General features: G+C 35.4%; 1 protein-coding gene across 4 annotated transcripts in view; it reads left to right on the top strand.

The window, feature by feature from the left end:
• Rbcn-3A (rabconnectin-3 alpha) overlaps positions 1-25,332 on the top strand; it is a 190,436-nt gene that overhangs the window by 127,022 nt on the left and 38,082 nt on the right. For 3 of the 4 annotated variants that reach the window (XM_069840225.1, XM_069840224.1, XM_069840226.1), the window contains exons 39-49: positions 5,806-6,000; positions 9,183-9,410; positions 11,306-11,473; positions 13,629-13,861; positions 14,545-14,720; positions 16,115-16,257; positions 17,150-17,400; positions 19,513-19,731; positions 21,038-21,299; positions 22,574-22,772; positions 24,923-25,178. In XM_069840225.1, the coding sequence (XP_069696326.1) occupies positions 5,806-6,000; positions 9,183-9,410; positions 11,306-11,473; positions 13,629-13,861; positions 14,545-14,720; positions 16,115-16,257; positions 17,150-17,400; positions 19,513-19,731; positions 21,038-21,299; positions 22,574-22,772; positions 24,923-25,178 (2,330 nt within the window). The remainder of the gene's footprint in view (positions 1-5,805; positions 6,001-9,182; positions 9,411-11,305; positions 11,474-13,628; positions 13,862-14,544; positions 14,721-16,114; positions 16,258-17,149; positions 17,401-19,512; positions 19,732-21,037; positions 21,300-22,573; positions 22,773-24,922; positions 25,179-25,332) is intronic. The other variant, XM_069840227.1, reaches the window with a different exon arrangement.

Here is a 25,332-nt window from a genome sequence, read left to right as displayed (position 1 = left end):
AGAGCAGCGAGATTTGTAATAATTGTGATAAATGCGTAAAAAAAATGTAACTTAATTTTTGTAGTTAAAATTGGAAAAAAAAAAAAAAAAAATTGTACGGAGCAACTATGGAATTCACAACACATTTTTAGCTTCAGAATACTAGCTAATTAAAGAAATGATACTCTTGAATAGTTCATTCTTTATCTATAATATTCTTTTACCCTTAAGACTCAAGAATAATGTGTAACTCTGAAAATATTGAGATTAGACACATGTTTATATGACATTTTTTGCTCCGAATGTCTTCTGAAATAAGCTCCATGACAGTAAATCCTCGTGAATCACCCTGTATATGAAGGTTAACAACCTATCAATTCATGACACATGAACTAGTTTAAATTACAAATGTTTTCGACCATTTAATTGGTCATCTTCAGGTGACTGAGTACAATTAGGCCTAAATGGTCGAAAACATTTGTAATTTAAACTAGTTCATGTGTCATGAATTGATAGGTTGTTAACCTTCATATATATCTGGCGAGTTTTGTTCACCTTTCCTCCCCCAAATAAATGGAATTAACATGTTTTCAGGTAAAACTAATATGTTTCCAAATTATTCACAATAGGTAGTTTATACAAAATAATGTAATTTGAGAATACAACATATAATAAAATTTAATTTTTTTTCTTTCATATTTTCTGAAATCAATGAGTGAATATTTCGGAGCACATTAAACCAATATATATATCTAAATTTGGATTATATAAGAATTTATTCCAGTTTACATTTCATTTAGAAGCTAACAGAAATAATTTTTAATAGTAAATTTACTCACCAACTTAAACTTCACTGAGATCTCATGGAATGCTATAGCAAGACACAAAAATATGCAACAGATTACTTTCCAACGGAAGAAATTGTTAATTCTTAAAGTAGTTTTTAATGCAGACTAAACAGACTTGTGTGATCAAGTATGCCAAGAGCTCTACTTGGCACATTTATAAGCATTTTAGTATATAAATAAAATAAAATTATTTTCAAATTATGTCATTACAATTAAAACCCCAAGCCTATTATAGAGGAATAAAATCATTTTCAGGGTTAATAATGCGTGCATAAAATAATTGGAAGTCATTATAGAGTGGCCTCTTACAAGATGTGACGTTCATCTGTTGTCCTTTCTATTTTTTCTTTGTATAGCTCTTAATTTTGGAAAGTGGTTAGCTGTCCCCTTCTTCAAATGGCTAATGTATCATTATTTATAATTGCATTGCTTTCCTTTGAGTTACTCTCTCTTTCTGATAATCATTATCTATTGTAGAACACTTTCAAGTAGGACTTGACATTTGGGATAAATTATCTTATATAAAATACTTAATGACCACTATATGTAATATATAATTACTCAATTTATTATCAAGCACGCCAAATAATCTTTCTGCATTTATCAGGACTTCTGGATTTGCTTCGAACTAAAAGCGGGACAGAGACCAGAGTCTGTTCGCCCTTTCCCTTTCTGAAAATAACTTCATAATATCTAGAATAACGTAAATTTTACAATGGTATATGAAGTGACTATAACACTTTACTGCAGTCATTGTCTCCTCCTCTCACTAACTCATTATTTGAACTAAATACCGAAAATCTTTCCATTTTTTGCAAAATCGTAAATAAAATTAAGGAAAAAATTATTAATAATTAAGTTTATACAGTGATTGCAATATTTCTTAATTTAAAGAATTTTCTATTCCTGTTGTTCAGAACATCAATTTGGTGATTAATGTTTGAGGAGAAAATTTTCTCCGGCGCCGGGGATCAAAACCGGGTCCTTGGTTCTACATACCAAGCGCTCTGACCACTGAGCTATGCCGAATTCAATCCACAGCACCGGATCGAATCTTCCTCCTTCAATGTTTCCCTTTATGGCCTGACTCCAAGTTAGGCATATATGTTGACGTATATGTCTAGTGTCAACTGCCATTACACTAGGAGTGCACTCAGTTGAGTGACTTATTTGGCTGGGATTCCTCAAACATTAATTGTCAACATTACAGAGATTATTCTGTAGGGCAAATTAATAAATCCATAATATTCTCATAGCTAGCAGTGCATCACAACTGCGGAATTCAGGCCAAATAAGTCACTCAACTGAGTGCGCTCCTAGTATAATGGCAGTTGACACTAGACATATACGTCAACATATTATATGCCTAACTTGGAGTCAGGCCACAAAGGGAAACACTGAAGGAGGAAGATTCGATCTGGTGCTGTGGATTGAATTCGGCGTACCTCAGTGGTCAGAGCGCTTGGTATGTAGAACCAAGGACCCGGGTTCGATCCCCAGTGCTGGAGCGAATTTTTCTCCTCAAACATTAATTGTCAACATTACAGAGATTATTCCGTAGGACAAATTAATAAATCCATAATATCAATTTGGTGAATAATTCAATGTAATAAACACTGATTAGCAAATGAAGTAATTATTGTGACCTATGGACTTATGTTTATACACCAAGTATTGGCGTGAACTTTCAGTTACTCTTAACGATAGGATGTAATTTGAATTACATTCTTAATTTCATATGAAAACTTAACAAAATACACCGTGTTTCGTAAAGATTTGAGGGGTTATAAAACTTTATTGCAAGTAAACTTTTGAACTTACGTGAATGAAACCAGTCTAGAACGAACGAGGAACTTAGTTTTTTTTTTTTTTTTTACACAAGCACAGGATAGGGACCGATGGCGGGCTTATGTGAGGGTGGCAATGAACCTTCGGGTTCCTTAAAAGCCATTTGTAAGTAAGTAAGTAATGTTCAATGTGTGTTCCACGGTTGACACAGCACACATCCACACGATGGTCTAATTCTTGCCACTCGCATCAACATGAAGTTGTCGATAATGTTAACCGCTGCGATGATACGCTCCCTTAGATCTGCGATATCACGCAGCATCAGTGGGACGAGTTTCCTGTCTCTGATGTAACCCCATAAAAAGAAGTCCCACGGTGTGAAGTCTGGTGATCTTGTAGGTCACAGCATTAGGTATTAGTCATTTTCAGATGCACGTCCTGTCTAACACGTTAAAAGCACTGTGGGTTCTTTTCGAATTTTCTACGAAATTCATGTTGGCTAGGAATCACTGAGCTAGTAATGTGAAGTTCCAAAACGCAGAATGATTTCTTCACACGTGTAGTAGCCATTGTACAACAATGAGGAATGCGAGCTGCAGCTGAACAGAACAGTGTGAGCGACTGCCTAGCAGCAGAGGAATACGAGCTTCAGCTGCAGATTAACAAAATAATGGGAGTGACGGCCTAGCGGCAGGAAAGTGAACTCTCATCTTAACGAAACCTATACACACAAACTGTTTGAACTCTTCGTTCTGGACTAGTTTAATTAATGTAAGGTCAGTAGTTTACTTAGAATAAAGTTTCGTAACCCCTCAAATTATTATAAAACACAGTGAATAAACATTAGGGAAACTGATATGACAACTGCATAACATTGTAGAATTGGATGTAGGTCGTCATATCTGGGGATAGCATAGAACTTGTGACTAACAAAAATAAAAAATAGAAACTTCTTTTCTACATCCTTCATTGTCGTGCTGGACACAAAAACTTTTTTTAATGTTATTGTTGTTGTTTTCTAATGCCAGGCGTTTGACAATAAAGTCATTTGACCTCTTGCACTTCAATATTTTTCAAAGATATTATCATGGCCAGCCACTGAAGCACAGATTTTGAGGTGTTCCGAATCCATTTCTTGGTTTGAGTTGCACAATGGGCAGTTAGGGGACTGATATATTCCAATTCTATGCAGGTTTAATGTTACTGTGCATCTTGATTACACAACTTTTAACGCTGTATCACTGAAGAATATAAAGTATATACAGTTTATATGACTTTCTCGTGTTAATGAACTAGGTTTTAAGTTATCTTAGTTCATTAACACGAGAAAGTCAAATATATACACACCACACCACACAGAGGGTTATTGTGCATTTCTTATAACGTACTTTTTACCGGGATTTCTGTGATAAACAGTTTCTGGGACTTCAAAATAATTGAATAGCACTTTTAGAAAGGAACTAAGTCAAAATTTGTCATTTTTATTCTTACTAATAAAATGATTAATAATTCCAAGATGCATTAATTGGCAAAGAAAGGAACTTAGTCAAACTTTTCCCTATATTTCTAACATGAAGTTGATGTTTATAGTATGGCACTGGTACACTGGCATTTATTCATGAAAATAAGTTTTTTTTTGCTCTCTTGAAAAATAGCAAATTTTGACTTTGTTCCTTTCTAAAAAGTGCGATTCAATTGTGATAATGTATTACATCTTTAAAACAGATAAAGAATTTATATTCTAGAAATATAATCAAAGTATGTATTATAAACGCGATTTGAGCAAGTTGTAGCATAATCAGAAATGATAGTCACATTAAGAAATGTGTGTTAGAAGGAGAATTGATATTTTTGAAGTCATTCCAGCTGTAAAACATGGCACATTAATTATATTTAATAATTGCATGCATTTTGTGAGATTCTTTAGTTGTATATGCTACGAAAACGAAATATAGATGATGATGATGATGATGATGATGATTATTATTATTATTATTATTATTATTATTATTATTATTATTATTATTATTATTATTTGCTTCTGTTACTGCTGCTTCTCCTCTCTTCCCCTCCTCTTTTAATTTATACATGAATATTTAATATAACGTGGTTATTCATAAATCTTTCTTCTTCTTCTTTGGTTCTACAGCCAGGTTCCAGCCTTGACCGCCCCAACGATGCTTTTCCATGTCCTTCGATCTAACACCTTTGTTTTCCATCCTCTAACATCTGTTGCTATTATATCCTTCTCCACTTCATCCAGCCATCTTAACTGAGGTCTCCCTACTTTTCTGGTGCCAAAAGGTATAGTGAGAGTCAATTTCTTGCAAGGATCATTTTCATCCTTCCTACAGATATGGCCCAGCCACCTGACTCTCCTAGCTTTAATTTCTCTGCAAACATCTGGTTCTTTAAAAAGTTGGTATAATTCATAGTTATATCTTTTCCTCCAACTGCCCTCATCATTTACTGGTCCATATATCGTCCTCAGAACCTTTCTCTCAAATATACTCAGCCTACAATTGTCGGCACTGCCAACTGCCCAGGTTTCGGATCCATAAAGCAAGACTGGTCTTATTAATGTTTTATATAATTTGCTCTTAGTGCTGAGGCTGATATCGTGTGATCTTAACTGTTTTTGGAGTCCATAATAGCATCTGTTTGCTGTGAGGAGTCTATGTTGGATTTCTGCACTCACATTATTATCTGAGGTGACTATTGAACCTAGGTACTTAAATTCGGTGACTTTTTCAAACTTGTATCCTCCTACTTCAAGATACTCCATTTCTGAGGGATTTATTGATACCTCCATATACTTGATTTTACCCTCATTTACTTTGAGGCCCATTTGCTGTGCTGCAGCATCTAGGTTGATGAATACATCTTTGATGGCTCTTTCTGATCTCCCAACAATGTCAATATCATCAGCATAAGCCAATATTTGCACCGATTTGTGGAATATTGTACCCCTCATAAATCTTTATTGATCACTAATATGGCTGGTTAGTTCATTGCACTTTAAAATACCATCTTTACATAAATTTTGAGTGCTAAATGTCTGTGAAACAGATAATGACCTCTGCCTTTCTCTTTTGAAATGTTTATACTTTCTTGTGCATCATAATCTATAGAGTGCAGCATAAGAAGCTACCAAATTGTCTAAGAGAATATTTTTTTTACTTTGCTTCAGACTCTTCATCTAGTCTAGATATGACTACTCATATGTCCTCATCCCTGGATTGGTCGCAACCAGTTACTCGAGCTGAAGAATCACTCGAACTGAAGTGGGATGATGATGAAGACGAAGATGAGAGCGATGATCAGAGCCAAAAACCCCTTGAAATGAAGATTAATGCAACCAGTTCTGTGGAACAAGCTAATGATGGTAAGTATCAATTGCTACTGCTATTGAAGTTTTGGTTTCTTACATTTTCACAGGTTACTCACTGTGCGTCATCCAAGTCCTACCAAATTGTGTGTCACATTTGTTTGGGGTGTGAAATTTATATATGCTGGAAAATAAATCCTTCAGTACAGTTAAATTCTTTGCAAGTTTACATATGCTTTTGTTAGATCAGATTTAATTAAATTAATTGATTTGTATTCAGTGCTCTGGCGGTGAAAAATTGTTATTTAATAAAATGTAACTTATATGGCGATGAAATCATGAACAGTATATAATTATTCTTTTCTTCAGACTTTATTATAGGGAGTTTCTTTTCATTCATCATTATAAATATCATTTGATAGACTGATGGCGAAGTGCATCAACATTGATTAAAAACGCAGTAATCATAGATTACGAAACGATGGTTAAACAGTAGCCGTGGCTAAAATGTAATTTATGTGCACCATTCATAATCACCGATTACTAAAACTTGGCTAGCTGACACCTCATTTAACCAGAGTAAAGTCTATGATGGTACATTGTTTCTACAAAATGACTAAAGGAAAGCATCCATACCGCTGCAAAGATAATAGTCAACGTCTAAAAACGACTGCGCTCACTATGTTCTACATCGAAATGAACGTATCCTACATTTTCGCGTTGCATTTGTTTGCCTTTGGGCGCTGTTATATTTGTGAGTTCCATTTCTTTGTTTTTCAGTACTTTTAGGTTAAAATCGTACAAAATGGAAAATTGAATCCAAAAATGATTATATCCCAATGTTAGGTTGAAGTATCGATAGACTTAATTACTAGATTTAAATGTAGGCCTATTATATAAAAAAGATGGAATATCCATAAAGGAAAAGGATGCAGAAAATTGGTAGGAATGTGTGTACGATCTTGGACTACACCAGGGAATTGTGCATTATCCTAAGATCCATCCATAACCTCTCTTTGTTCAGCCAGTGACATAGAGAAATAGATACTGGTATTCGAGTATTCCCTCTTAAAATACAGAAAATAATAGTTACATAGAATCGTAATATAAGCAGCCGATCCGTAGGAGAAATGTGATTGTTCTTGTGTTATTTCAATTGATCCATTTGTAGATTTTGATAAACGAAATCCCTCCTGAAATTTTCTGTCACCTAATTGCTCGCAAGAATTCTCTCTTTCCACTAAAGAACCTTCACCCTCACGCTCTATCCAAGTAATTCAAGTACTGCACAATAATAATCGTCTTCGAAACAATCACCTGTGGTTATGGCCGCCATTTTGCTTTACTTGCTCTGCTAATCGCTGGTTATCTCCTTTAACCGCTCATATTTGGCCGGTTAGAGATTACTGTGGTTAACTTCCTATTTAAGTCGTAACCGAGGTCGATCCACCGTAAAAATGCTTAATCGGGGATTAGGTCACAATTTTAACCGATGGTTACACTAACCGACGTTGATGCACGTGGGCATGAGGCTACTGTGTACTGACTGATACACGTCATGAGAGTGTCCCTTTTTTACCCTACTATAGTCCCGTCGCTCTTATTTCCAGCAACCAATCACGCTGCAGGTCTGTTACATTTAAACGTGTGTGTCTTGTGATTCGCTGATGATGACGTTATGCATTTCCTAAGGCTCGATAAATACTTAATATAATCGCCCGCCATTTTAGCTCTTTTGTTGGCGTTCGCAGAAAGCACACAAGGACGTTATTTGCCGCTCAATTATTTGCTCAATTACAGTGCGTTTGATTTATTATCATAGGAGCTACGACATGATAATGTTTAACGGTGTGGGAAATAGATTCCTCGTCTAGTAGTTCGGCAACGAAAGAACAAAAATGGCGAACAATACTACCTACCTAGACTTTATAGAGCCTTGACTTCCTAAGACGTAAGCAAAGAGGAGGAGTCACGCTGGGAATAACAGCATCGCGACTATATAATAAAAATTTTAACAGACAATGACACGTTTATTTGAGAATGACATTCGTACACTGAAGCATAATATATTTTTTCTACGATAGTGCATGAAATGCAATTTCACGCACTGTTAGCAGTGTGTGAAGTGAACCTTTTCAACATCAGTGCATGAAGTGAGCATAGTGTGTATGAAGTAATAACACAACTGCATGAAATAAGCAAAGTGTGTGTGAAGTAATAATTTGAGGCTATCAAAGAAAAAACATTGTATGGTACACATTCGTGAAGTTGTATTTTGACAATCATGTATTTGAGAAACTCAGCAAGCCTTGTTTCTCAAACCCTAGATCATATATATATAACAGATTGCTCATCCCCATGTTAAAATCAGTAGCACTTTGAAGAGAACAGCCACCAGGATCGCCACCCATCCACCGTAAACGAACACGAGATGGCAGTACAGCTGCTAAGCAATTCAAATGGGAGTTATGACGTGACTCCTTATGTAACAACTAGATGGCAGCATAGTAAACCTGACAAAAGTTGTTACTGTCAAAGCCTATAAGGCCGAGCAATCTGGGTATATTTGATCTAGGCTCAAATCTACTAAATATTACCCACTTTACGAACTTGTATCATAAATTGAAGTGTCGGCTGGAACAACGTTATAAGTTACATTTGGTAAAATTTGCAATTGCAAAAATGTGTACACATACAACGTTGTTCTTATAGGGTAGCAAACTTTTGAGTGGACAAATTTCACGTGCTGCATTGATGGACAGTTGCAAGCCAAAGAGTATAGCAAGGTAACATGACATACAACATTATTACACGGAAACACGCCGAATGAAAATTTTGTAACTTACAATGTTGTTCCAGCCGACGCTTTAATTGTTATTTGGGATTGCGTTCGGGAGTGGGTTCGATTCCCGCTTGGGCTGATTATCTGGTTGGTTTTTTCCGAGGTTTTCCCCAACCATAAGGTGAATGTTTGGTAATCTATGGCAAATCCTCGGCCTCATCTCGCCAAACACCATTTCTCTAGCACCACTCCCATCGACGCTAAAATGACCTAGTAGTTGATACAGCGTCGTTAAATAACCAGCTAAAAAAATCCTTAGTTTCCATCTCTTTCGATCTTTCATTGCTGTTTTGAGACTCTGCGTAGCTCTTCTGATATCTATAGAAAGCACATGTTACTATGTATAATAATTTTCACATTAAAATCTAATTTAATTTCTGATATTTATTCTTAACAGTTGAAGATACAGCTGAGAATGGAGGTCAGTTGGACATCATGGCACAACAACTGAAATTCGTAGCATGTCTGAAGATCTTAATGGAGGAGCTGTCCACTTTAGCAACAGGATTCGAGGTGGACGGAGGTCAGTTACGTTACCACCTGTACGTGTGGCTGGAGAGAGAAGTGGAAGCACTCAGGCAGCTCTGCAACTACAGTTTTGGCGACATAGAGTCAGCAAGTGCTGGTATGTAGACAGGTGCATGTTACTAGAATGAATCATATCTGTAGGGAAGGAATACAGTTTTCCTAGAAATATCCAGCCATAAATTTATATTTTGGGTTACATTTAGAAATTGTTGCGTGGTTTGTAGCATGGTTTTAATTGCTTATGGGTAACGTTCGACTAATCATAGTGAAAAATGGCTTCAGTTGGGTTTGCACACATGAAAATGGGCTTAAAACGGCAGTTTTTAATATTATTATTTTTCTTTTGTTACATAGCAGTTATTTTATGTTACAAGACAAACAACTATACATCTGGCTTAGGTATTTAAAAAAATGCTAAATACAATTATGATAACATAATGTATGAGAACACTACACCTTTAAGTTGTTTGCCTGTAAGGAGTAATATAGACATGCATGCATAAACACAAACACACCGATTCTCATAATCTCTCTCACTCTTATACTTTCACACACACGAGGTGGCCCAAATAAAGTGTTACAAGTTCGTTTCTCTTAAATGGATTAATAAAACTAAATGCAAATTTTTACAAATCTTATTAGAGGAGGGGAGCCTTTCATATTGCACCGTGGATGGCATTCTGTTGGGTCACAGAGAGGTAGAAGGGACGCTCTGATATTTTAAATGGAATGATATTTTTTTTGGGGGGGGGGCTATTCTGGTTCTCGTCAACAAATCGGGCAATGTTTGTTTGGAACATACAGTGATAATATTTTTAAGATTTGCAATCACTTTCTCGTATAAAGAAAGAGATTTATGCTTAAGTTTTTCCGATGATATTGCAGTTTCACTTGCAATTGGTATTGTTTTGCCAATTTAGCTCTGAATATAAGAAAATCTAGTCTTCATCTGAACGTCCTACAGAGTTGACTGGCTCAATAGGGTCCAGGTTAGGAGGAGATGGAAGTGTTGGAAGTTATTTATTGCACTTTCGTAGAAATAAAAATGACACTTTGTGGGAATTTAAATCTTGCTTGGCATGAGTACAGTAATTTGTTTTTGTTTTTTCTGTGTCAAATTTTATTTTAGTGTACTCATTCAGATTAAATAATATCCGACTTAATGGGATTTTACTGTACTTCCTTATACATCATTAACTTCCATGTCATATAGTATCAGTACAGATTCCAAAAACGTGTTCTCATTTTGACCGTATTTACTTGAATAATATTAAATTCTTATTTTTATCTGGTTTTTATTGCCTAAAAAAGTGAAAAGGACCTTAAAAGGTAATGATCTAGAAATGAGTAGTGAAGTAAATCATTAAATGAACGATAATATTACAAATGGCTTGAAAATACTTACTACAGTTGTGTTTTTCATTGTACAATTTTAAGTATAAATGCTAAAGAAAATAAACATAACTAAATATATTGTCCTGAACCGGTCTCCATTGATGTCTCTGTGCTGTCTGAGGTCACACACCTGTGTGGGAGGTTGATGTGACGACGTAGAAAGGAAAGACGCTGGTTACAGATACAGATATTTATTTCATCAATTAGCTCCTCCACTGGGTCGTGGGCAGGGGAAACGGGAGTGCCATTGAGAAAATCTCGAGTATTGGAATTTTTGATCCTATGACTCTGATTGAAGCTAGTTGCTCTGATTGAAGCTAGTTGAAGATGTGACGAGCCTAGGACGGGAGATACAAGAAGTGAGGTGTAATGGGAGTGCCTAGAGAGAGGTGAAATGAAACTTGCTCGACAAAGGGGCAATTATAGCGGGTAGGAGAATTGTGAGGTGGGAAGCAGTACAAAGTACTAAATACCGAGACTGTTTGGTAAAACCAGGACGTCTGGTCACCCTGGGTTTATTGCTTATTACATTGGAGATAAATGTTATAACATACTAACTGGGTCATATGTTTTGTGCATGATGTGTGTATGCTATAGACGAAGGCATAATGGATGCAACACAGGAGTTACGTGATCACAACACAACACCAACCATGATGATGCGTCCTGGTGACAAACCCACCCTTCATGAGATTCTCATGGCTGAGAAGATGGATTTTGAAGCTAAAGTTCAGCGGGCAGCAAAGCGAAAGAAATGGCTAAAAGGTTTGTCATTGGTGTGCCAGTCTCAGAATCTTTGATTGTGAAATGTTTTATTGTTATATTGTACAGGTATTCAAGAGCATGTATTGTTACAACCAACAGGTTGTATACCAAATCATAGTTTCTAATTATACGAATTAAAGAGAAAGTATTGTGATTCTAAAAAAAAAAAAAAAAAAATGTATTTTGAGATTCTACAAAGGTAAAAGTTTCCAGTATTTCTGACATGAGAAGGAGATTTTGGTGTGCTCTGTGTCCATCCAAATCTTTTCTTCCGAGTCATTGGATAAATTTTGTTATTCTCAATCAAGGTCTGTGAGTAAATTTATCAAGTAAACAAGCACATGAAATTCGACTCCAATGCTGCTTCAAATTATTTGAAGTGTGTATGCCAACAGTCATTCATTGAATCAGGATAACAATTTTCTTTTGATTTTGATTAGTATTACACAAGAGCTAGTATCATATGAAATGTTATAGAAATAATAGGTCCCAAAATGTTTAGTTTACTCTAATTATAGATTGATTTACTTGCATATTTTTCTAAGTTTTCTGTTTCAGTGTATTTTTCCATACGTCATAATCTTGTATATCTTAACGGTCATTAGTAATAACATCCCGTGATCACCTTATGAGCATTGTGCAAAATAAATTGCTAGAAGGGCAGCTTTTCTGCCCTAGGCTGGTAGTGTGCTTTCATAAGGTTGTTGTCACCTGGACATAATGGGTGGAATGAATAAAAATTAAGTATATACTTCTAGTGTCAATCACTAGCACTAGCACTTACGTCCTGGTTAATACGTACAGGTAACAATATTTCGTAATTTTGTGTGAACAATCTTAATAGTCCATTATGCAACGAGCCTATAATGGGAGTAATTAAGACGTGAGTATGTTTGTTTATGAAATGAGCGCAAGCGAGTTTCATAATTTTCATACGAGCATCTTAATTACCATTATAGACGAGTTTCATACGACTTTTTATGCTCGACCATATTTCTAACTTGAAATTATTCAGAAGTATTCATGTTATGGTTATGTAAGTGAGGAGTGGAACTGACCTGAATTGTGAGATGTGCGCAGACGCGAAAGTATTGATTTTTTCCGAAACACGAATGTCATTGAACTTGATATAATCTAGAGAATAACATGAAGATTAGTCTTGATATAACCTGGAAATTGATTTAGAATTGAAAAACGAGATGACAAATTTAATTTATTTGAATATTATTTACAATTAACGCTAATTATTATAGTAACAGAACATAACCTTCTGCGACAGTATTGGATTTCCACCCTCCGTGACTTTTCGCTAATTGTCTTTCGATTGCATAACCGAGAATAATCGATACTTGCGGTTTTATAATAGTACAATCAGTACAAAGGTGATTTCTCATTGGCTGAACAACTGAATTATAGTGAATAGGTGTACTTTAATGAGGTGCATTAAAGGACTGCTACCAGGTGTATAATTACTACATTTCGGCATGGTCGAGCATAAAATTTCATTACACCCACTGCATTTTCAAGTAGGTAAATATAGTGTCTTCATTGGGTTCTTTGTATACTTTTAATACTTACATTATATCACTGATTAACTTTTCAACTTCTTTCTGTGTTAATTTTTAGGAAATTATCTGGCTGACTAGTTTCGAAGTGTTGTTCTTCATTGTCATGACAATTGGACAATGAAGAACAACACTTTGAAACTAGTCACCCAGGTAAATTCTAAAAATTAACACAGTAAAGAAGTTGAAAAATTAATCAGTAAATACAGTGTTTTGTCCAGTTATTTTTGACTTAGTACTAGTTAAACTAAGTACTCTTGATATCAGTTATTGCCGTCAGTTTTAGTATTTTATATTAAGTATCAATATATACCGAAAACTTTATTCACTTAAATGAATTTGTATAAAATTAGCAGTATTAGCCTTTATTATATTTTTATGCACTCCACCAATTTGTCTTCACTACGACTCTCAAGTTATTTATACCTTTGTGGGTTCCCTATCTCCTCTTTCCAATTAGCAAGTAGTAAACGTTGGATTTTCCTAACATGGACTTTTGCTTCTGTAACAAACTTTTTTGTGTGTGTGTGATTGTGGTTTGTGATCTTGTGTTCTTGCAGAAGCTAATCAGTGTTATTGTTTTACTGCAGCAAATGAGACACTGCTACGAACTCTCCTGAGCTACTGTAGTCTGCATGGTGCCAGTGGTGGTGGATTGGCATCAGTGCGCATGGAACTCGTACTTCTTCTTCAAGAACTGCAGCAAGAGAAGACGCAGCAGCAGTTACTCTCCCCACTTCCCTTTCCTACAACTTTACCTCTGTTATCTGCAAGTGTAGCTTGTAACAAGACTGTGGTAGCTGATCCTGTTAGACATCTTCAGGTATTTTATCATAAGTCATATTCAAAATTCTTTTAATACATTATGCCCATTGCTTTGCTCTTTGTCTTCTTTTTAACCAGATAGTTTTATCATTTAAGAAAACGATCTATGTAATGTGAAAGTCTTCAACATTATCTCAAACGAAAATATTACTTTGGTTACACTAATACTCGTATTAAAACTTTCAGTAGGCCTAGTGATATAAAGATGAATATGACAACTATTCTCCGCAGCAAACCTGCATATAGAGTTTACGAGTTAGTTTTTTTTTTTTTTAATATTCCAGCTGAGTCTTGAGTCCTTTGATGAAGCGAAAAGGTCGTTTAACTCACCGTAACTCGGAAACTAGTAAAGATTTTGAATAGCAATAACTTTTAAAAGTAATTTTCATTCTTTAGTGCAGCAGAAAACTGATTTCTCCCTCCCTCCCTCCCTCCCTCTAGCTCTGATATCACTGTCTCTCTCACACAAGTCATCTATATTACAATGCCGCAGCGATCTCCAATTGGTTCTCGTCATATGCAGGAGATTTGCTACAGAGAATAGTCACGAAATTTACTATCATTATCTTATGCAGTACATGTTAATTACTGTATTTTAGAGATTAATACTAACTTAATTATCATTGATACTGAAAATTTACATTTTTACAATATGCATATTTATGATAAAAATGTTTATAGGCTCAAGCCCATGACATGCTGCAGACTATTGTGGAATTGCGATCACCCCCAATGCCTTCACGGACACACTTCAGTGAGGTGTTTGTTCTGCGCGACCTTGCTGTTGCTCTGTCTGCCTGTATATACCAATCTCTCTGTGATTCAGATACATTCAGCGTGAAGCAGCAGACTGACAAGTAAGGATATAGGACTGTATTCATTGTTGAGCTGTTGGAATCCATTGGAGCAAGAATTTGTGACAAATATATTATCATATGTGAAAAAGAAAGTCATATTTCATAAAGAAGTGAACATTTTTCATCTTTTACATATTTCTTTTAAGTGGGGGACTATCTATTAGCTTCTTAATATTGCTTAAAAAAATCTTCATAGTTTCACCTTGTAGTAGAATTGTTTATTTACTAAGACGAGTGATCATTCAATTGAATTATTGTGAAATCGTATGAGATATTAGGTTAGGCCCATTACAGGAAGAGAAGTGTAGTGTCTTCCAAGGATGTGCTCATATACATATATAAACGTATTGGTGTTTGGCAATAAATTTGCAACATTTCCCCCCCCCCCCCCTAAAGTTTCGTCAGTCTCAATTAGTCATGGATATTGTATTTTAGTGATATTAATTCCTAATGTTATGTACAAAAATCGTGCACAAAACTTGTAACTAGTCATAAAAATAGCCTTTTATTAAATTAAGTAATTTAATATAAAATGTTTAAATGGCTTGGTGTTGAAGTAGGAACATACATGAAATCTGAAATTAAAACTTCAGTAGTGTATTAGTAGTATATCTTTGTTGGGTGAATGACTCAAAGTCAGATAGCTGCCATGTATAAAGAAATATATATGAGCCGTTCAGAGCAAAAGTGGTATAAGTCAAAATTGGGTAATGAGGTTTAAAGTAAAAATTGTGTAAAATACAGCTCAAAGTAGCAGTTAATATATCCGTTGTACTATCCACTGACTACTAATAGTTTAAATAAATTGAATATCAAGTGCTACTTTGCGCTGTATTTTACAGAATGTTTACTTTAAACCTCATTACCCATTTCTGACTTACATCACTTCTGCTCTGAATGGCTCATATCTTTGTTTTATAAAGAGGCATTGTGGAAAATGCATAACATTTTTGTACTACCACTGTATACTTACATGTTTTTCCATGGACCCTTTCATATGTTTCATATATATGTGCCGTTTGCAAATAAGAATGATAAAAAGATTCCATTTTTCGTGTTTATCGCATCGTATTTGGAGAAATATATCAAATTCGCGTTAAAAATATGACCTTAGATCACTTACAATTCAAATGGAACGTACAAAAAGCCTTGCCTCATCTGTGAATCACGTGATAACCATGTGGTGATTATTATAATGAGAATGCTGGTGTTGATGGTGGTGATTATGATCATCATAGGGATGACTTTATCAACAATAATAATTTCGTGTGATTATAACTACCATTAGGTATTTGCTATACAATAGTTTCGAACATTATTGTTATTGAATTAATTTCACCTTAATTTCTAAATTATTGTGAAATTTGTAGTAATATAATTCAAATTATTTTCAGTTTCCAGAGCTCTGGACTTGAATCCCTAGCTAGGTTGAATCTTGTTTGCCCAAGCAGTCATCTAATAGCAGGTCATACAAGACGACGACGTTATAGCAGTGACGAGCCATTGCAGGTTACAACTCATCCTGGAAAATGGCCAGGTGAGACATCTTGTAATTAAGAGGTTATCCAATTTTAAAATGTTGTTGTTGTTGTTTTCTAATGCCAGGTGTTTGACAATAAAGTCATTTGACCTCTTGCACTCCAATATTTTTCAAAGATATTATCATGGCCAGCCACTGAAGCACAGATTTTGAGGTGTTCCGAATCCATTTCTTGGTTTGAGTTGCACAATGGGCAGTTAGGGGACTGATATATTCCAATTCTATGCAGGTGTTTGGCCAAACAATCATGGCCTGTTGCCAATTTAAATGCAGCTACAGACGATTTTCGTGGTAAATCGGGAATTAACTGTGGATTATGATGCAGAGAGTTCCATTTTCCCCCTTGAGATTGTGTTATAAAATTTTGTTTGTTGAAGTCTAAGTATGTAGATTTAATCAATCTTTTCACAGAGTAATACGTAGATTTAGTAACAGGTCTGTAAGTAGCAGTGCTGCCCTTCTTTGCTAAAGATTTTAAAATGTTAACAGGTGTTAGGTTAACAAAAATGCAATCGAAGTTTGTAGTGTTTTAGAACTATTAAAATGATTTATCAACCAACTAAATTATTGAAGTGTATTAGAATCTTGTTAGAACAAGGGAATTTAAATTGTTGCAATATGGTTATCAAATCTTTTGAATATTTCCTCAGTATTGGCATAAAGTCGCATGGTAATAATCATTGTACTAACGTTTGCAGTCAGAAGGTGTGAAAACTACCTAGTTCTCATGATAGCCCACAGCCTGAAACTAGTCAACAAGGTAACCTAGTTAATTAACACGTGAAAGCACACACTTTATGTTCCGAAGTGATATAGTATTAAAAGTTGTGTAATTGCATTTATATTTATATTTTAACACACATTGAAAGTATCATGTATTATGTTTCAGGCGTAACAAATCTCCGTGCTCTCCTAGCAAGAGAAAAAGATGAAGATACACCTCGTCTTAGTGTTCTTCTATGTGAGGCATTTGTAGCAACATACATGAGCCTTGTTGTTTATGCTGTTACAACCTGTGATTCCCTCATCCTATACCGACTTGCAGGACAGAAATTCGCCAATCAAACATGGGCTATACTTTTTGGTGGTGGTGTCAAGAAACTTCTCAAAGTTGCTACAAGTAGCAATTCTACTACACAAGTGAGTTCTGTACAACACATTTCTCACATAGCCATGGAATTAATTTTAACAGGGCTTTATTCCGTGTTTGTACAACTGGACCTTAATGAAATGAACATAACACAAACGGTATTTCTTCTTATTTCTTGGTACATTTTCCAGTTATTATAAAAAATGATTACTTGTTACTGACAGAGGGATTTGTGGGATCGTGAATTCCATAGCATATGCATTAGATATTGCTGGAATTTTCACATCATTTCTACATTTTAAGTACCATACATGTTTCTGATCTAAACCTACTACACGAAATCTGTGATCACACACAGGACTGTGAAATCACAGCATTTATTTATTTATTTATTTATTTATTTATTTATTTATTTATTTATTTATTTATTTATTTATTTATTTATTTATTTATTTATTTATTTATTTACTTACTTACTTATTTATTTACTTATTTATTTATTTATTTATTTATTTAAATTTAAATTTAAATATATACAGAATAAAGAATATAATTACAAACAAGAGAAATAGAAATAAAATAATACAATCAATATAAAAAAGGAGATACAGTAGTATTAACAAAATTTGAGACCGAATGAGCAGCGCTCATGTTCGGTCGCAGTTCAGATATAATATTAATAGGCCTGTAAGAGAATATAAAATAAAATAAAATAAAACAGGAAATAAAATTAAAATTATGGTTACATAAATTATATAATGCAATATTAATATAAGAGAAATATAGAAAATAAAACAAAATAAATAAATAAAATGAAATAGGAACTAAAATTTAAATTTATGGAATGGAATTATATAATATAATATTAACACTAGAGAAGAATAATATCGCACGTGAAAAGTAGGACAATTTTATATATATATATATATATATATACTGTTGATTAGTATCGCATATGCGATACTAATTAATTTGTACTGTACGAATTTTCACTTCATTCCTACATTTACTGCTAGCTGATGCCAGAGACATCCAGATTCAAATGTTACAAACAGTGTGTGGGCAAAATGAAAGGACACCATTGTAATACATAATACATAGTTCTGCCAAATGGCATGTCTTTCACTTCAAACCCAGCATTCTCCAATCTTTCCTTTTTTCCACTTTACTCTTAGCCTCCGCATATGATCCATATATCTTGATGTCGTCTATCATTGATATCTTCTTCTGCCCCGAACTTTTCTCCTGTTTACCGTTCCTCCCAGTACATAATTTACGTCTGGGATCTTTTACCATGAAAAGATTCATCATGCCATGTTTGCAGTTTTTCTTGGAAAAGATAAATTCGGTAGCTTCCCATTGCTTTCTGCTCATCACACTCTCTTTCGCATCTTAAAAGATGCCAGGGGGCCCCAGCAGCATGGAGGTGAGGAGAGTGGATTTGACCTCTGAACTTTACCGAAATTCACTGCAAGGGTTAAATATCAGTTCTGTCAGGGTTTTTGATCCGATCAGAGACCAGAAAAGCCCATTGTAAATTCGATTAATGTGTTAGGATCTTTTACATACTGCAAATTAAGCAACATGGTACCCACAGCTTGATTTCCCTTCTAGAGAAAGGCATACTATAGATTTTCTTGCTCTCTACTGGATTTGAATTTGCGAACCTTGGATCCAAAAGGTAGTGTGATAACTGTTAGACCACAGATGACGACAAAAGAAGGAACTGTAAATAGATGATACAATTGGTCAGTTTCAGAATTAAAAAAAAAAAAAAAAAATGTGTAAGTATAATGTCGTAAGGTTCTTTTATATGCCACAAATAGTGTGACTGTACTACTCTGTCTTATTGTATGTACATGGGTACAGAGCTAAGCAGGAAACCACTAGATCACACATACTGACTAATATGAACATCAACAGTTGGAAATTGGAAAAAAAAGAAAGATTTTTTGAAGTAATTTGATTTGGACATTGATTGTTCACAAAACATTTGGCTCCTTATTTTTGATTGGGAAGTCTCTTAATTGATAGTTACGGGCACAGTAATCTATTAGTGTGATTTAGAGCTACAGAAACCTCGTTCCATTTGGTGTATGAAAAATTGTAATAGAATTCTTCACATTACATTGTAAATAATTTTATTTTCTCATTTCTTTTAGTCTCAAGGCAGCTTGGAAAGAGAACCAAGTGGTGGTAGTGAAGGTGGAGTATGGACTACAATGACAAGCCTTACAAAACAACGAGTTCGGTTGAATATGAAGCTTCTTGGACAGTTCACAAGTCAGCCAGGAACTCCTCTTATGAAGGAAGATAAACCCACATACCGAGAACAATTTGTATCACCTGAGATGTCAATGGTCTCCTATTTTCTCATTAAGGTGAGATTCACCACTACCTGTAATCAAATTGTCTATTACAGTCAATGTTGCATATAGTTTTGCTCTGCAATTATTGATTTTTCACTTATGTTAAATACTAAGGTTGGATAAAAAGTAATGGCAACAGTTCGATATTTCTGACATGGCTTTATTCACAGGGGTACAACATTTACGTACCTTCTATATAGTCGCCCCCCTTATTTATTACCTTTTGTCAAATGTTTGGAAGGCGTCATACACCATCAGCACGTCCATCTTTGTTGATGTTCCGTATTGACCGCCCTAAAGCACGGATAAGTTCATCTCTAGTATTGTACCGGGTCCCTCGCAGTGGTTCTTTCACTTTGGTGAAAAGATCGTAATCGCATGGATCATATCGGGTGAGTACGGTGGATGTTCCAGTAGTCCGCGTTTTCCGTCTGCCTTGGAGGTACAGCATGGTGCAGTATTACCCCATCAATGTCATACGCCACAATGAACATCACCTTCACAGCACTTTGTGTAGGGCGCACTTTCTTCGGACGAGAAGAACCTGGATGCTTCCATTCATTTGATTGACATTTCAAGTTTGGTTGGTTCGTATGAGCGAGCCCAGGTTTCGTCCATAGTGACGATTCGTCCAAGAAAGTCGTCATCTTTCCTTTGGTAGCGGTCCAACAAGGCCTCTGCGACTGAATATCGGTGCCATTGTTATACCTCGGTAACCCAAAATGTCTTGCAGAATGTGGAGCACAGTTTTGTGACATACTCAGACTTCCGCTGCCAACTCATGCGCAGTCCATTGACGATCAGCATCCAACAGGGAAGCAAGGAGTTGAACTGTGTTGTCCTCCATGTGGGGTCGTCCTGTACGGAGGTTGTCCTGAATGGCATCCCTGCCTTCGTGGAACGCTTTAACCCATCGTGCCACTGTGCGATATGGCAACGCTGCATCGGCATATGCTTCATGCAGTCCCTGAAAACATTCTTGTGCACTATGACCTCGTGTCACTTCAATTTTGATCCAGGAACGTTACTCTAGTTTTGTAAACGTGGTCTTAGGGCGCTCACACTATCCCTGTGAAAGTCAACGTTCTACACACTGCAGTAGATTGACAGAGTACTGTCGCCTCTGGCTGCACTAACTCATCTAACAGTCCTTGTTCATGTCCACACAGCTGGCAACTCTCGAACGCATCATCGTCACGTGACAGCAGTGTTGCCATAACTTTTTATCCATCTCTTGTAATTAAGTTTCATTTTTTGCTATAATAACTTAGGAAACTCGATTGTCTACTTTAATTAGTATACAAATTATATATTGCAGCCTCAGTTGCCTGCAGAAGCAGAGTGCGTAGACTATGATTCTGCTGATTCAGCTGTGAGTGATTTAGATGATGAAGAGGAGGAGGAAGATGTGTTTGAGGGAACCACTACCACCACTACAAATCCAAAAGTTCCTGACAGAGAGAACACAGAACACTCAAATCCTAGCAGCTATTCATGGTGTGTAATGAGGCTTGCCTTAATGAAGTTGGTACAACATCAACTCCAAGAGTTCCTTAATGTGGCTGGTATTGAAATACAAGGTAAGGAAATGTATCTTAGAATATATGTAAACGTAATTCAATGATGTTGTCGTGTGCTGATCTTCATTATCATTCCTCTGCTTGCAATAGTCAAGATGGAGGAAGGGGAAGTGGGAGTGACAACTCTGCTTACAGATATAGTGATTTATTTAAATATTTAGTTTTCTCCGCTGTGCTGAAGTGAAAATCTTATCAATACAGGATCTATGTTTCTGGACTCCACTTTGTTTTTCCTATAATAATGACTGCAATTTTATTCATTCTTTGTGCAATAATTTTTGCATCTTTCTGATAATTTTTTCCTGAGGTGAGGAGGCTAATTCCCCTATAGTTACTACAATTTATCTTATTGCCCTTCTTAAAGATTGACACAATTAATGCATCTTTCCATTCCCCTGGAACATGTACAAATTTCCAGCAGATATTAATAAAGTCCAGAAATCTCTGATAAAATGTAATTGAGGGCATATTAAATAATTCTATATCCAATCCACTTTCTGGGACTTTTTCTTTGCTTCTATTAAGACTTCTAATTCTTCCATCTGAATAGAGTTAATACACAAACAGCTATAATTATATCAGTTTTTATCATTATTATTCATTTTCCATAAATTTTGGAAGAACTGTCGTATTAGAGATTTATCTTTTTTTATCTTGATTTAGTTTTTTTCATTATTTTTTAGTCTTTAATCTGTCTAGCATTTACATTATATTTTGTGGTATAATTTTTATTAATTTCTCCCAACTCTGCTGTTTAAGTTTCTTGACTTCTCTTTTAACAACTTAAGAAAGCTTTTTTTTTTTTGTAATTAATATGGTTTATGACTGTTAGTTAAAAACAGTTACAAAATGCCTAGTGATATTTTCGTCAAGAGGTTTGAGATGCAATTGTAATAAAATTTTATTTTTTATTAAAAGTAAAATCATATTAATATCCCATTGGAATTTTCGAACGTTATTTATTTCACCTTCTTGAACATACTTTTGTGGACTGAAATTGGAAACTCAAGATATTAGGGATGATTAAATATCCATCCTGTTGTGGAAAATATTGACGATCATAAAATAAACTGCTTATAATGCATCCAAAGAATGCAAGCCATTCGCTTTTCAAAACAAAGAAGAGAATCAACTAACAGGTAATAGATATGTAGTGATAAGATGAATCTGCTTTGAAGCAGAAGCAGTACATAATGATGATTAAAAGTAAAGTTCATTGCTATCATTCTTACATGAATGTTAATATATTGTGTGCTTTATTTCCCTTATAACAGAACTTCCTGTATGCAGTCCATTGATACATGGTACTCTGCGTGTTGTGAGTCAGTGGCAGGACATGTTAAATGAAGAATTAGAAATGCGGAGACCACCACCTGCTGACTACATTCCAGGATGCTATGTGGAAACAACGGTTACAGGGCCAGCCATCCACAAATATCGCTCTCTCCTAGACAAGTGCAATACACCTTTTCAGTGAGTTTTTTTTAACATATGTTAGAATTCTAATAATTAGATAATTTCTCTGCAGTACAATTTATTCTGTCCCGCGCCGTGGCGTTGCGGTCTAAGGCATCCCGCCTAGGACTCGCGTTACGGAATGCGCGCTGGTTTGAGTCCTCATGGGGGAAGAAATTTTCTCATGAAATTTCGGCCAGTGTATGGGACTGGTGCCCACCCAGCATCGTGATGCACTTGGGGAGCTACGATAGATAGCGAAATCCGGTTGCGAATACTAGCTATAACGGCTGGGGGGGTCATCATGCTAACCACAAGATACCTCCATTCTGGTTGGATGATCGTCCACCTCTGCTTCGGAATGTGGCCGTGAGGCCAGCAGCCGGCTGGTCGGTCTAGGCCCTTCACGGGCTGTAGCACCATGGATTATTATTATTATTACAATTTATTCTTGTTTTCTAATGCTCAAGATAGTTTGTGTAAAATTTAAAAAATACGGTATTTTCTCAAATACCCTGCACACTTTTTTTCCGAAACATATATGTAAAAATACAGGTGTGTGGCTTATTTGAAATGAAGTTGGCAACATTATTCAATTTCCCTCCCACACAACTCCTAAGGTGGTAGTATATGCCATTATCTTCCCATGTAGGTATTTCAATTATTATTATTATTATTATTATTATTATTATTATTATTATTATTATTGTTGTTGTTGTTGTTGTTGTTAATGTTATTAAATGGCGTTTAGATTTGCAGTACATGTTTCAGAATCAAGTTCATGTGTGATGAGTGTATAGTTTGTGTGTCTTAAATTTTCAATTCTGGAAATGAGTATCACTAAAGGTATGAGATTGTGATTCTTTCACTTAAAATTATCAAAATTACAGAGGAACATGGAAATCGTGCTACAGCCCATAAATTTTATGTAAGTGAAAGTTGCATCAAAGACTCGAGAGAAAAAAAAAAAAAAAGGAACTGCTATTAATCAGCAAAAGAAACAGGAGAGTTTTTCGTGGTCAGAAAGCTAAATTTCCCAGTGTGAAACTTGGACTCTCACTTTGAGAGAGGAACATAGGTTAAGGGTGTTTGAGAATAAGGTGCTTAGGAAAGGTTGTTGTTGTTGTTGTTTTCTAATGCCAGGCGTTTGACAATAAAGTCATTTGACCTCTTGCACTCCAATATTTTTCAAAGATATTATCATGACCAGCCACTGAAGCTTAGGAAAGTATTTGGGGCTAAGAGGGATGAAGTTACAGAAGAATGGAGAAAGTTACACAACACAGAACTGCATGCATTGTATTCTTCACCTGACATAATTAGGAACATTAGATCCAGACGTTCGAGAGGGGCAGGGCATGTAGCACATATGGGCGAATCCAGAAATGCATATAGAGTGTTAGTTGGGAGGCCAGAGGGAAAAAGACCTTTGGGGAGGCCGAGACATAGATGGGAAGATAATATTAAAATGGATTTGAGGGAAGTGGGATATGATGATAGAGACTGGATTAATCTTGCTCAGGATAGGGACCAATGGCGGGCTTACGTGAGGGCGGCAGTGAACCTCCGGGTTCCTTGAAAGCCAGTAAGTAAGTAAGTAAGAGGCCAAGCTAATTGAATAAATAATGGAGGAACAGCTCTTGGCTACGTGGTTTCGACAGAAATAAGCAAACTAAAGGCCCTTCCCCTGTTCCAGGATAAAATTTATTGTTGACTTAAATGTATTTGTGTTTAATTGTTTTTAATTTGTCGTGAATACATTTGTTGAAAATTTTATTTTTGTAATTTGTGTTTATTTTTATTTATTTATTTTTGGCCATTCAAAAGTGGGGTGTGCAGCTTATTCGAGAAAATATAGTACATAGTGGAGTCAACATTACCAAGATTCATGTGGTGATTCTACAGATTACCTCATGAATCTTGGTACCGGTATAATGAATGATGGGTAATTTCATAAAGAGTGCCAAAAACATTTAGAAAACGAAACAAAGGAGTTTAAGCTATTTTCACTTTGTTACTAATAATGATATTATTTGTAACACGTTACTCCTAACTTTGAATAACACAAAGTAAAAATAATGAAAATTGAAGTTGTTTTGTGTATATTCAGTTTTTTTGTTTCTCAACTATGTATATGGCAATTAAAATACTTAAATTTAACTCCATAGCCCAAGACATGCTTCAGCTGCTCCAGTTCGTCGTCTGTGGAGTTTCTTAGTAAGACAAGAACAGGTGCAGGACATCTTTATCAGAGCTGTGTTTGGAAAACGACGATCTCTTTCTTCCATGATGGACACTCCCTCTATGACTGATGGAATGAAGATGCCTGAAGATAAAGGGTCAGATTCGGGAACCTCATTACCAGAACCTGTCAGAATCATTCACAAGGAGCAAGATTCTATCTCTGCATTCTGCCTAAACCAGGTTAATTTAATAGTTTTTTACTGTACATTTATAATAATTACTCATAACTATTTGCTTGCTCGTTTTCAGTTTCATATCTCTTATTTCTAAACAATTTGCTTTCTGTCATCTTAAGGCCCAGCCAAACAGAATGCGGACTGTCTGCACGGACTTG

The sequence above is a fragment of the Periplaneta americana genome, chromosome 11 (genome assembly GCF_040183065.1).
Source record: "Periplaneta americana isolate PAMFEO1 chromosome 11, P.americana_PAMFEO1_priV1, whole genome shotgun sequence".
Classification (NCBI taxonomy): Eukaryota; Metazoa; Arthropoda; class Insecta; order Blattodea; family Blattidae; genus Periplaneta; species Periplaneta americana.
Note: the sequence above shows the minus strand (reverse complement) of the source record. Positions and strands in the feature narration are given on the sequence as shown.